The sequence below is a fragment of the Rissa tridactyla genome, chromosome 1, assembly GCF_028500815.1.
Source record: "Rissa tridactyla isolate bRisTri1 chromosome 1, bRisTri1.patW.cur.20221130, whole genome shotgun sequence".
Taxonomy (NCBI): Eukaryota; Metazoa; Chordata; class Aves; order Charadriiformes; family Laridae; genus Rissa; species Rissa tridactyla.
The window spans coordinates 7,733,558-7,746,785 of record NC_071466.1 but is presented as its reverse complement, the minus strand read 5'-3'; the positions used below and the strand labels follow the sequence as shown (position 1 = coordinate 7,746,785).

Sequence of the window (13,228 nt, the reverse complement as noted above, 5' to 3'; positions counted from 1 at the left end):
AATCTTTATTAAGGAAGGTCCAAAGCTCTTGACTCCATTTGAAAGCCTTTGCAATTGACTTCTGAGCACAAAAATAGTCAAAATGAGTTCATCCATGGGTAATTTTCTAGAAATTCATTGCTGCATCTCTGTAGCAGGAAGAAATGAATAGTAGCCTGATTTTTACAAGGGATGAGCCTATCAAACTAAGTGAGAAGAGAAGGAATAGCTTCTAGAAACCCTGTGTGGCATCTGTCTGTGGCTTTCAGTGGATGTTGGCGTGGTTTATACAGGGCAGAGGCTTTGGAGTGAAATCATTGCTTTCAGCCCCAAGACTTCTTTCACATCAGCACTGGTTTCTCAAGAAATGGGTTGTGTCCCATTGCACCAGGTCACTGCAAACCTGGATTTGAGTTTTAGACATAGCGTGCCTGAATGTATTGTATCAAGGAGGAAAATCCATCAAAGAAACTGGAGGGAGACAGAGAGAAATACAAGCAGAAAGATTATGCACTTGTTTAGTTCTTGCAGTTTTGCTGTAAAACCTTTTTTGTAAAAAAAAGAAAAATCAGCACTAATCACAGCAAGTTATTTCTGTACCAGCAACTGTCCTGCTTGGACGCATCTCTGCTGTAAACATACTGAATCTGGGGCTTCTGCTCCCTCTTTCTTGAAGGGAGACAGAGGCAGGCTGGAATGATGGAAATATCTGTTATTCAGATTCTCTCTTTTCACAAAAAACATTGTAAGAGATACGAACTCATGGCACAGAGAGATCCTGCCGCCAAAGTGGTGCCAGGGGAGCCTCCAGGTATAGGCAGCATCTGATTTTAGGGGACAGGGTTAAATTTTCTTTCCTGGCTTTCTGGTTGACCTTTACTGGGTTATGTCATTGGTGTGAGTGGCTTGTTCAGTCCCCTCAAGGCTAGAATCGACCGAGAGGTTTAGAAACAGGGGGAGGACAGCCTTCTGCATGGATGATGGGCTTATTTGGAGAAGCAATTATTTATATCAGGGTGACTGGCTCTGGCCAGGTTAGGAGCTTAACCACCACATGCTCATAGGAAGGTGACGTCTTTGCCTTGAGGGCTTATAATCTACTTTTCAAAAGCTTCTGACTACAGAGGGAATCGGGCTGTCAAGTAATAGCATTGTGATGTTATAGAGACTACCCAGCACATGCCAACAGCGCAGGTCAACATAAGAACGACATGGACCTGTTGAAGCGGGTCCAGAGGGAGGGCATGAAGATGATCAGAGGGCTGGAGCCCCTCTGCTATAAGGACAGGCTGAGAGATTTGGGGTTGTTCAGCCTGGAAAAGAGAAGACTCCGGGGAGACCTTACAGCAGCTTTCCAGTACCTGAAGGGTGCCTGAAAGAAAGCTGGAGAGGGACTTTTTTACAAGGACATGTAGTGATAGGATGAGGGCTTAAAACTGAAAGGGGGTAGATTTAGATTAAATATCAGGGAGAAATTTTTCACTTTGAGGGTGGTGAGCCCCTGGCCCAGGTTGCCCAGAGAAGCTGTGGCTGCCCCATCCCTGGAGGGGTTCAAGGCCAGGCTGGCCGGGGCTTGGAGCAACCTGGTCTAGTGGGAGGTGTCCCTGCCCATGGAAGGGGGTTGGAACGAGATGATCTTTAACGTCCCTTCCAACCCAAACCATTCTATGATTCTATGCCATTGTGGGGCACGGTGTTATGGAGAGCACTTCTGCTGACGTCTGTGCTGTTCACTGATTCAGAGCAGCCAGAGATGTTCATCCATCTGTGATGCTCTTCAAGAGGGTGCTCTTGACTTCCAGTGGTAGCGTGATGAAGATGACGTTACAGCTCCTGAGTGTGTATTTGGACTGTCGGACCTTAAATGTCAGCCTGTCCTTAGAACAGTTTTAAAATGCTGCTTCCTCTGCACAGCTGAAGCTTTCAATACACATCTGGGAAGGGAATGGATGTGCCTCATATCTGAGCAGCTGCATTGTAGCCCTGGTGGAGTCCAGTTAGGTTTTGCCTTTCTTGAAGGGTGAAGTGTGATCTGCAGGCTCTGTAGGGGCTAGAGATGAGGCAGGACTGGGATATTCTGCTCCTGGGGCTGAGTTCGTCTCTCCATGGGGTTAAGCTCAGTGGCATCTGTCTGAGTGCTGAGGATGGGACAGTCATAGTGCACTGAGTTTTAAAACTTAAAGAAAATCTCAGGTTTTTAACTCACTGCAACCTGTATTTTAGCACTGACCCCAAGATGCAGTGCTACTTACATTGCTACTATCTTTAAGAACATCACTATCTACTAAGAATATCACCTTTATGTGGTCAAATTTGTCCAGTCTGGCAAACAAATTCCAGCCCCAAAAGGCTGTTTTCCTATTTGGCTTTTATCTATTGCCTCTGTGTGCAGTCTCAGCTCTGTCTAAATTTACTTTTCCCCGGTGCAGCTGAGGGAGGCCTTCGCGTATCGGCTTGCCACCTCCGATCTGTTTGGCTCTGTGCTTCCTTCGCGTGCCTCCGGCAGCGGTGGCTGGGGCTCCCCTGTCATTTAGGTTAAAGCTTCCTCTGAATCTCAAACCAGCTGCATCTCGGGAGGGATGGTGTCCAAGCAAGGCTTGACCATGGCCCTGCAGGAACTGAAATACACTGGGAAGAGGCAAGAAGCATTTTTAATCTTGTTATCAAACAGCAGAGCCTGTGCCGTCTATGGGTTGGGATTCTGCTGTGCCAGGGTTTGGTGCGCAGGTAAGACATGAGAAGACCGTGGTTATGCTGGTCCCCCTCTGCAGGGGTGGAATACTGTTGTAGCCACACTTGTTTGCCTTCATTAGCCCTGATTTGTGAAACATGAGCTCTTCATTGTGTAGGCGGGTAACAGCAGCGTCGCCCTACCCATGTCGTTGGGTTTTACATTGATTACCTGGTGGAGGTAGTCCAGCTTTCCCTTTTCAGTCTCCCTTAGCCTGAGAGATAATTTACAACTCAACACGCTGCATTTTCTATTCCTTGTGTGTCTGTATCCCTGACGAGACTGCTTATAGGGGCATGGTTTCCATTGCTGCTTGATGTGGTGTCACATCTTGAGTTGGGACTCGCATGGCATCCACCCAGCAACCTTTCGTGACTCAGGCTGCTGGTCTTGCATTGCCCTTCGGTTTCTCTAGCTCAGCTGTCTCCACTTTATTTCCTTGTGATTGCTGCGGTCTCTGAAAGCAAATATTGAGCATTGTTCCGTACGGAGAGGATTGCCTTGCAGTGTTATCCTGAGGAAACCTGAGCTACTTGCAGGAGGAAAGCCGAGATGCTGAAAGCAACCCAAGGAGATGGAGCAGGCCTGCCTGTATGAGACCTCTAGATCTTTATGTGGCTGCTGCTCCCTGCTGACAGCTCTGGGCATCGTGACTATATTGCAAAAAGCATTTTTAGCTTGACCTTGCGTGACCCAGTGCTGGGCTGTACAAGAGGCTGTGATGGGGGCGTTGTCTCTGTCTTCTCCTAGACAAGTCAGGCTTTGATTGGGAGCTTTTTTAGGAAGAGTACGTACCCCTGTGTTGAACAAACAGAAAAATGAACTAGTATTGATGTGTGGCTTGAGCCAGAGGAATTCAGAAGAGAGATACCGGAGCTATGTGAAGGTTGTGTTGGTGACATTTGGTCCGATTATTTTACCCCAAAGATTTGCTGACCTGAGCATGTAAGGTGATCAGCTAATAAGAAAACGAATGATTTTTCAGAGACACCTCGAAGTCTGAGCAGTTCTTTGTATTTATTTGGCATGTTGCTTGCACGGCGCATTTAGGCCTTTGTTCTTAATTATTCCTCTTTCCAAACCCTGAGTAATTCCTGAAAATCATGGGTTGTGAATGCTCATTGTGTCTTGATGGAAACTTACTGGTCTTGGTGGTGGCAGAGATGAGTGGAAAAGCAGAATGTTACAGGTGCTCTAAACGTGAAAGCAAAATTGGAAAAAAGAAAACGATTTTTAAAAATAGCTTTATTTTGATGTGTTCATGTTTCAGTGCAGAACACCTGCCAGGTTTTCTCTCCACAGTTATCTGGGTTTTTTTATGGTCTGCTTGTTGTTGGTTTATGGACATTTTGGGGACTTGCTATACTGTACTGGTTGTGTAGAAAAACAAAGTATTTGTCTTTACACTGTGTTTTTTTAAACAAACCCGAATTCTGTTACCATCTGCTCCATTCAACAGGAAGGAATTTGAAATAAAATTTGAGTCCTTATCTGTGGTAGCTGTAGGGATAAATTTTCTAGGCTTAAGGCTATTTTTCAAATTGTTAAAACTAACTGGAACATTTGTTATTAGAGAAATCAACTGATTTTTAGATGTAATAGTATGAGTTTATTGAATGAGTAGATGTGGAAATAGAATATGTGCAACAACCTGCCATCTAGTTGTTCTCCATGGTATGGATAATACCCTGGTTTATGGACTTTCTTCTTTCTATAATGGCATTGTAGTCACTGTTTGCATAGAAAAGTAGGAGAATGAAGAACTGTTAAGGTGTTTCAGAGAGCTCTAGATATAACCTGTGGATAGAGAATTGGGATCATGTTAACAATCACTTTCTGGGGATCTCCAGCAAGCCACTGTTTGGGGGACCGCGCTGCTGAGTGAGTCTCTCGTACACTAATTTTGCACCAGACGTCGAGCTAGCCGGGTTTCTGGTATTGCAGGTCATGATAACATCATGATGACTCTGCATTGGAGTCTGTCCTCTGTGTGAAAGACCATCAGTGGAACCAAATGTATTCGTTATCTTCAGACCTTCAGTAAGATGTAATTCTGACTGGGGGGTGCTGGTGCTCCAGTGTAACTGGACACTACATAATCTTCAAAACAAGATTGTTTTGGCTCCCTAATTATCTCTAAAACTCCCTCCCAGCACTCTTGCTGACACTGCTTTGTAAATGTTTCCACTTACTGCTAATCTCTCATTGCTCTCTTTTTTTGCCCCTAGTTGGCACCAGAAAACACTCTGATGTCCTTCCAGAAGGCAGTGGAGCAGAAGACGTATGGAGTCCAAGCTGATGTTGTACTGAGGTAAGCCACTGTGTTGGTTGGTCTGAGACTTCCTTGTGGATGGTCCAACCATGCTGGTGGGTCTTTCCTATCTGGTGTGTGTCTGGTTGTTAGAATCATAGAATTGCCTAGGTTGGAAGAGACCTTTCAGATCATCTAGTCCAACCATCAACCTAACACTGACAAAAACCACCACTAAACCATATCTCTAAGCACTATGTCTGCCTGTCTTTTAAATCCCTCCAGGGATGGTGCCTCAGCCACTGCCCTGGGCAGCTTGTTCCAATGCTTAATAACCCTTTCAGTGTAAAAATTTTTACTAATATCCATCCTAAACCTCTCCTGGCGCAACTTGAGGCCATTTCCTCTTGTCCTATCACCTTTCACTTGGGAGAAGAGACCAATCCAACAACCCAGGACCTTCTGCGCATAAAGCATGCAGAAGTTACCACTCTTTCCCATTGAAAAAGGCCCTTGGGGTGAACATATCTGATAACTCCTATGTGTCTCTATTTGTAATGCACAGATGCGACTAATTGTTTCACTGAGATGATGATTGAAGGTGAAGTTGTCCAGGTGGGGGAACCTGTATATCTTTGCCATGAAACTAATCTTAGAATCATCGAATAGTCTAGGTTGGAAGGGACCTTTAAGATTATCAAGTCCAAACATCAGCCCAACACTGCCAAAACCACCACTACCCCATGTCCCTCAGCACCACGTCTGCCCAGCTTTTAAATACCTCCAGGGATGGTGACTCCACCATGTCCCTGGGCAGCCTGTTCCAATGCTTGATAACCCCTTCAGTGAAGAAATTTTTCCTAATATCCATCCTAAACCTCCCCTGGTGCAACTTGAGGCTGTTTCCTCGTGTCCCATGGCCTGTTCCTTGGGAGAAGAGACCGACCCCCCGCCGGCTACCCCCTCCTTTCAGGCAGTTGTAGAGAGCGGAAGGCCTCCCCTCAGCCTCCTTTTCTCCAGGCTGAACACCCCCAGCTCCTTCAGCCGCTCCTCACAAGACATGTGCTCCAGACCCCTCACCTTCATTTGCAGGAAGACTGTAGTTTATCCTAGAGCTTGCTTTCTTGCGGTGAAACACAGGACCTGGTTTCCAGCCTGGCTTGAAGTCTGCTGGCCTTGGGAAGAGGCAGAACTGCTTAAATGTGTCTGCTGTGATGCCCCAGGTGCAGGGAGAGCAGAGGTCCCAAACTGACTTCATTGCATTGCAAGTCTTCAGGAGGGTTTTTACCAGCCTTGCAAAACTGTCACAAGAATTTAGTGGCCCAGGAGTAAGCTCTTCCTCCTCATATCACTAGTGCTGGGGAAGGGAGGAACCCGGTGACGCTGCTGACTGTCAAGACGTCATTCCTTGCAATGTTGAGCTGAATTGATAAGGATGATTTAGAGAGGGTTATTTCAAGAACTGTGCTTTGTTCCAGGATTGTGATCATTCTTTAGTATTCTTGTTCCTCTTCTGAACTGTGTTTCTTGCGTGAGTTACAGATGTGCAGGAGGGCAGAATTGGCATGAAGGGAACAGTAATTGCCTTACCTTGTTGATCCCTCAGTTTGTCTCCGTTCCAGCTGTAAATACAAGAAAGACTCAAAGCTGATATTTTCTTTTTCCCTGACTGCTTTGGAGGTTGGTGTTGATGGAAAGGCATTTTTTCCTGGAGGAAGATGGGCTTCTAAATTTTAATTTTTTGGGTGTTTTTTCTTCTTCCATAATTGTTTGAGAGCAAATGATATAAAAACCTAAAGGAATTTCCCGCCCCCTGCGGAGTGGAAGGTCATTGTGGAAGGATGAAGTATGAATTGGGATATGTGTGATACAATTCTTTCAAAAGTTAGTTCATTAACTGTTATGAAGTGACAACAACACGCCTGTCCCAACTCACAATGAGCACCTGGCTCACGTGGTGGCTGAATTGGTTGTTCCCCTTAGCACTGGTCAAGGAGAAAGGTGGTCTGTTGGGAGGAGGAGGAGAGCTGGAAAAGCTCCAAGAGATTTCCATGTTGCCACTCATCAGCCATCCCAATGGAGCAATCCAAGCATCCCATAGCTTAAATGATGCCCTTGATTGGCCCAGTTATCTGAGACCCTCTCTAGGAGAGCCAAGTCCCTTTATAAGGGGACTCCAATGACCTTCAGACCAAAAAGTGAGCTGTCAACACGGCTAGCAACAGCTTTGAGAAGCGCTTGCAGCCCAGCATCCATCGCTGCCCTTATCCCTTGGAAAGATGATCTTTGTGGCTGTGGCTAGATGGGTACAGGAAATCCATTCTGGGATGTTTCTGTGTTCTTCTAGGCATGTATCAACCATGGGTGGGCTGCTTGGACATACACTCAGACCTATTGCATCCTGCTCCCCACCCATTACACACCCTACCTGGGTGGTCCTGGTTATAAAGCCAACTTTGCTTCAAGCAGCAGGAGCATAGTATCGCTGCGTGTTGCTCTCTAATCATCTATCTCCTTTTGCATCTCTTCTTCTAGAACTCTGATTTCTGTCTCTGAATTTTTTTTTTTTTTTTCAAAGCTGCGTCTGCTAATACATTGCGGTTAGCCTTGGGTGCTGCTGAGTGACTCTGTAAGGGGAAGGATTAGACAGGAGGGAGTGAATGTTAAGTGCCCTGTAGGATTTCTGCGCTGTGGTTAAGGCTTAGCAGTACCTCATGATGCTCTGCTGTCAGATGTTAAGACTTGAGCTCCTATCTCCCTTAAACACTCCACACTCTTAATTCTGTAGTTGTTTAGCATCTTATCTTTTTTTTTTAACCGTATTTATTAAAAATCCATCATATATTGCAGCAGTATAGTGTACTGCTGAGCATGGTATTGCTGTGTCAGTGTGTTCATTCGGGTTGGGGGGGCAAGTCGTTGGCACAGTGCACGCTAGAAATAGCAAATAAAGATGCCAGTGACCTTTGTGATAAGGGACTTTCTGCAGGCAATGGTGAAGCTGAGGCAGCATTTGCTCCATCATCTTAACATTGTTTTCCCTCCAGCTCTAGGGGGCGAGTGCTCTGGGTTGTCTCCAATTCAAATGGGGTTTGTATTTTAACCCCGTCTCCTTTCCAGACCTTATCTGAGCCTCCTATTATGAAGATGGACTCCTTGCTTTGGAAAAGGTCGTTGTAATCAGGCTGGCTGCGCTGGGTTTATCTTGATTTCTGAGTGCAGACAACTGTCCCCCTTGCCCTTGATAGAAGCCCTCACTGCCCTGCTGTGGTGTTGCCACTGATCCAAAAATTGATCCAAGAAAATTGGGCTGGAATAAAGCTTAAAGAGCTTTTTAGGTTTCCCAGAACCATTGTTCTGTATATCTAGATGGTTTAAAAACCACAGGGCATGATTTTGGCTATTTAGTTTCATGTGAGAGGTGGGGTTTCTTTAAGATGCACGAACTTAACAACTCATGTGAGCATGGCTGTTTCCTGAACCCAATTTTCAATAGGAAAAGGCAATTTCAGAGCAATTTTGGTAGCTTGGAACCCTTGCATTTTTCTGAAAGCCCATGAACATTAAGTTCTCTTATAGGCTGAGAGTCTTTGAAAATCTTAATCATCATCTGCTATTAACAATTTGAGAATAGTTTGTGTGTGTGTATCTGTATGTACAGGGTATGGAAAACCTCTGATGTTGTTGGGAGCTACAAACATTGCAGAAAGCTTTGGTTGGCATGAGCGTTCAGGGTGGGTGTTTTTGTCCAAGTTACTTGAATTTGGCACTCTAGAAATTTTTGAGGGATTGGTGGTGAGGAGGGAGGGGAGGGATGGATTGGGTTATGTCAGCATTTGAATGACTGCAAACAACTAGCAGGGATCTAAGAGACTTTCCTCTGGGTGCATCTCATTTCAACTGATCTTGGGCGTGCTGGGGATGTGTTAAGCTGGTCAAGATCTTCGTAATGATTTTGATATGAAGCCATGAGAGAGGCTGGAGTGGGAATGGGCATTTCTCTAGTACTGTGTATGTGGTTGTGCACCTCCACCTTTAATGGGACCTCTGACTGTCTTTGCAGTTATGACGGAGTGCCATTTCTCATGCATGACAAGACACTCAGGAGAACAACAAATGTGGAGGAAGTGTTTCCAGAGCGGGCCTATGAGCACTCCTCAATGTTCAACTGGACCGACCTGGAAAAGCTCAATGCTGGAGAGTGGTTCCTACAGGTGTGTATGGTCATGGAGAGGGTGTCCTGGAGCCATGGACATGAGATGAAAGCTCATGCCTAAACCCTCTTTGAGGTGGAAAGGTGTAGATTTAGCTCCTTCAGATCTGCACTGGTCTGAAGTGCAGCTAGAACAAGAATCCATGAACCACATTTAGTTCTGTCCTCTACAAAACTTAGACTTGGTCTAAAAGACACACTGTCTGTCTGTGCCTTTTCCACCAGCTGGAAGAAAGGTGGAACGCCTGGTTAAGGTTAATGCCTAGTTGACACCACAAAGAACTTTAAGACCCCCAGGAGGGTGAACATGTGGTTATAAAGAGAACAGAAAAGACAGCGTGTCATATGCTATTCTTTTTTCTTTAATTTACTTCTGGAGAGAGTTGTCTTTACAAAGAAAAAGCAAGAAATGAAGCCTTCGAAGTCCAGGGGAGAAAGAATTGCTGTGAGATGGGCTTGACCCATCCTTCACCATGCAGACAGGTTGCAGGTGGGATTTCTTTTTGCCAAGCCACTCTCTGGCCAGTGGCTGGTAACCTTCTTGGAGAGCATTGGTCTGGAAGGAGGGCTGCATGAGCACTCTGGTATGCTCATGCGAGCTTGAATGTGGCTTGGTGAGACATTGCTGCAGTGATGCAAGCTCAGGTACCACTTTCACACGGCTGCCTGAAGCTCCCTGGGTGCTCTCTTGGTGGAAGTCCGAAACCACCGTAGCTTCACTGCTGTTCTGATCGGAGCTGGAGTGATGGGGGTGTCCATATTACAACTGCATGTGCTGCTGCACAGAAACTTGCTTGGCCCGCAGGTGTGGTTGTGGGAGTGGGAATGAAGGGAAACTACTGCTTGCCAGATGAGAAGGGCCAAGAGAACATCTGGAAGGCTGCTTTTTCAATGTGCTTTGAAGCAGTCAATCCTGAATGTCCTTCATTCAGGAGCCTGTCTCTTCCAACACCCCATAGCTTCTGCCTGATTGCTTTTAGCTATATAATCATGGAAGGATTTGGGTGGGAACAGACCTCTAAAGGCCATCTACTCCAACCCCCCTGCCATGAGCAGGGACAGCTTCAACTAGATCAGGTTGCTCAGAGCCCCGTCCAACCTGACCTGGAATGCTTCCAGGGATGAGGCATCTCCCGCCTCTCTGTGCAACCTGGGCCAGGGGCTCACCACCCTCACAGCCAAGAATTTCTTCCTAATATCTCATCTAAATCTTCCCTCTTTCAGTTTGAATCCATTACCCCTTGTCCCATGGCTCCCCTCCCTCATCCAGAGTCCCTCCCCAGCTTTCCTGGAGCCCCTTGAGGGACTGGAAGGGGCTCCAAGGTCTCCGCGGAGCCTTCTCTTCCCCAGGCTGAACCCCCCCAACTCTCTCAGCCCGTCCTCCCAGCAGAGGGGCTCCAGCCCTCCCAGCATCTCCGGGGCCTCCTCTGGCCCCGCTCCAACAGCTCCGTGTCTCTCCTGTGCTGAGGCCCCAGAGCTGGAGGCAGCACTGCAGGGGGGTCTCCCCCAAGCGGAGCAGAGGGGCAGAATCCCCCCCCTCACCCTGCTGCCCACGCTGCTGGGGATGCAGCCCAGGCTGGGGGGGGGTTTCTGGGTTGTGAGCAAACATTGCCATGTTGAGCTTCTCTTCACCCACCAGCACCCCCAAGTCCTTCTCCTCAGGGCTGCTCTCCATCTCCCAGCCTGTATGGATACTGGAGGTTGCCCCTACCCATGTGCAGGACCCTGCACTTGGCCTTGTTGAACCTCATGAGGTTCACATGGGCCCACTTCTCCAGCCTGTCCAGGTCCCTCTGGATGGCATCCTGTCCCTCAGTTGTGTCAACCACACCACTCAGCTTGGGGTTGTCTGCAAACTCGATGAGGGTGCCCTCGATCGCACTGTCTGTGTCACTCATGAAGATATTGAACAGTACTGGTCCCAGTGTGGACCCCTGAAGGACACCACTTGTCACCAGTCTCCATCTGGTCCTTTTTATTTTTAGATTCTGAAGAATCCTTGGTGATCATATACATAGTGTAAGAAAGTACATTTTTAGCTTACTATATTGTAAAATTACATTACTGCCCTATAGCTCTGCTCTCCTGGAAATGCAGTACTAGTATACCTTGCTTTTGGTAAGGATCTGTCACTTGCCCTTGGGTCGGGAAACTGAGGCACAGAGCTTCAGCAAGCTGCAAGATGGTCATCCAGCATGGCTGTCAGCATCCCCCACTGTTGTCAAGGTGGTATAGAAAAGGGTCTTTGACTGTATTCGAGGAGTCTGGGCTTTGTGGCACTAATGCTTGGATGTGCTTTGCTTTCAGAATGACCCTTTCTGGACAGCTGGGTCTCTCTCAAGGTCTGACTATTTGGAAGCTGCCAACCAGTCAGTCTGCAAGCTGGCAGATATGCTAGAGGTGATCAAGGACAACACATCGCTCATCCTGAACTTCCAGGACCTGCCACCAGCTCATCCCTACTACAGCACTTACATCAACATCACCCTGGAAACCATCCTGGCATCGGGAATTCGGCAACAGGCTGTGAGTTCTGTGGGGTTGGTGATGTTTCCAAAATTGCCCTCTTCATGGGTTCCGTGAATCCTTAAGTGTCTCATTTGATCCGTTTGAACACTTGATTTGAAATGCTACTTCATGCCAAGAAGTCATGCTGGGGAGGGCTTTGCCTTCAGGCTGGTGGTCCTAGAGGCTTGAGTAGCATCTTGGACTGTACTTATGGTAGTATAGCTAGTAGAAGGAGGAAAGTGATTATTCCCCTTACTCAGCAATTATTTGTTCAGTGTGGGGCTCACCAGTACAAGACAGATGTCGGTAAACTGGGGCAAGTCCTGCAGAGGCCACCAAACTGGTCAAGGGGCTGAATATGTGAGGAGAGGCTGAGGGGAGCTGAGTCCCTTCATCCTGGAAAAGAGAAGACTTTGTGGAGACCTAATGGCAGCTCTCCAGTGCTGGGAAGGAGGTTGTTGAGAAGTTGGACCAAAACTCTTCACCGAGCTGTGTGTCAGGAGGGTAAGAAAGAATCATCGTAAATTGGAACAGGAGAGGTTTTCACTGGATATAAGGAAACAAGTTTTCCCTGTGAGGGTAGGCAAGTGTTGAGAGGGGCCAGGAGAAACTGAGGGATCTCCATCCTTGGAGCTTTTCAAGATGCAACTGGAAAAAGCCTGGAACCTTGCTTGAAATCAGTGCTGGCCCTGGTTTCTGTTGGAGTAGAGATCTCCTGAGATCCCTTCCCTGATAAGAGCCTCGGGCACGAGAACAGAGGCTGAGACCTGGAGGTCAGTTGCGTGTGGTAGAAAGACCTTCCTCTCCTTAAAATCATAGAATAGTTTGGGCTGGAAGGGACCTTTTAAAGGTCATCTAGTCCACCCCTGCTTCCAAGGAGTCTCCTTCTGTCTCCTTGGTTTTAAATAATCCTTCTCCCTGGGCTGAGCAACTGTTTCAGCCCGGACTCAGCTTCTGCTTGGAGGAGAAATGAGTGTCCTGGAGATTAGGGTTTTTCAACAAAAGGAGGTCTATGTACCTTCAGGTCTATGTATATGCAGAGATTCTCTTACAGACTTTCATTTCTGCCCCAGAATTGTCCTTGCTGGGTTATGCCAAGCGTTTTAATTTCCAGCTCCATACTGTTGCAATTATGGAATAGGGTAGAAGCATTTTGGTTGGAAGAAACCTTTAAGATCATCAAGTCCTACTGTTAACCTGGCACTGCCAAGTTAGCACTAAACCATGTCCCTCAGCACTACATCTACATGTCTTTTAAATACTTCCCAGCCAGCCTTGTTAGCTGTGTCCTCTTTGACCATGAGGTATTATAGATCTTCTCCCAGCCCATCAGGAGCTCCCTCTGATGTAATCACCTCTTCTGGAGGGAGAGCACCACTTCCCATGTGTTGGATGGGTACCAGACTGGGGGACTCTGGGTGTCCCTTGGAAAACTTCTTCGTGGATCTGTCTTGGAAAGGAAATCTGGTCCTTTCACTTGTCCTGTGGTCTCCCTTGAATACGGACTGGTTGAAAATAGCGTAGTGAGGCTGGCAAGTGGAATGAC

The 13,228-nt window shown here is 47.0% G+C and overlaps 1 protein-coding gene across 6 annotated transcripts in view; it reads left to right on the top strand.

Annotated features, from left to right (window-relative positions):
* The window catches only part of GDPD5 (glycerophosphodiester phosphodiesterase domain containing 5), a 193,796-nt gene that overhangs the window by 164,982 nt on the left and 15,586 nt on the right, over positions 1-13,228 (top strand). For all 6 annotated transcript variants that reach the window (XM_054188891.1, XM_054188892.1, XM_054188893.1 and 3 more), the window contains 3 exons: positions 4,939-5,021; positions 9,025-9,175; positions 11,482-11,700. In XM_054188891.1, coding sequence (XP_054044866.1) covers positions 4,939-5,021; positions 9,025-9,175; positions 11,482-11,700 — 453 coding nt within the window. The remainder of the gene's footprint in view (positions 1-4,938; positions 5,022-9,024; positions 9,176-11,481; positions 11,701-13,228) is intronic.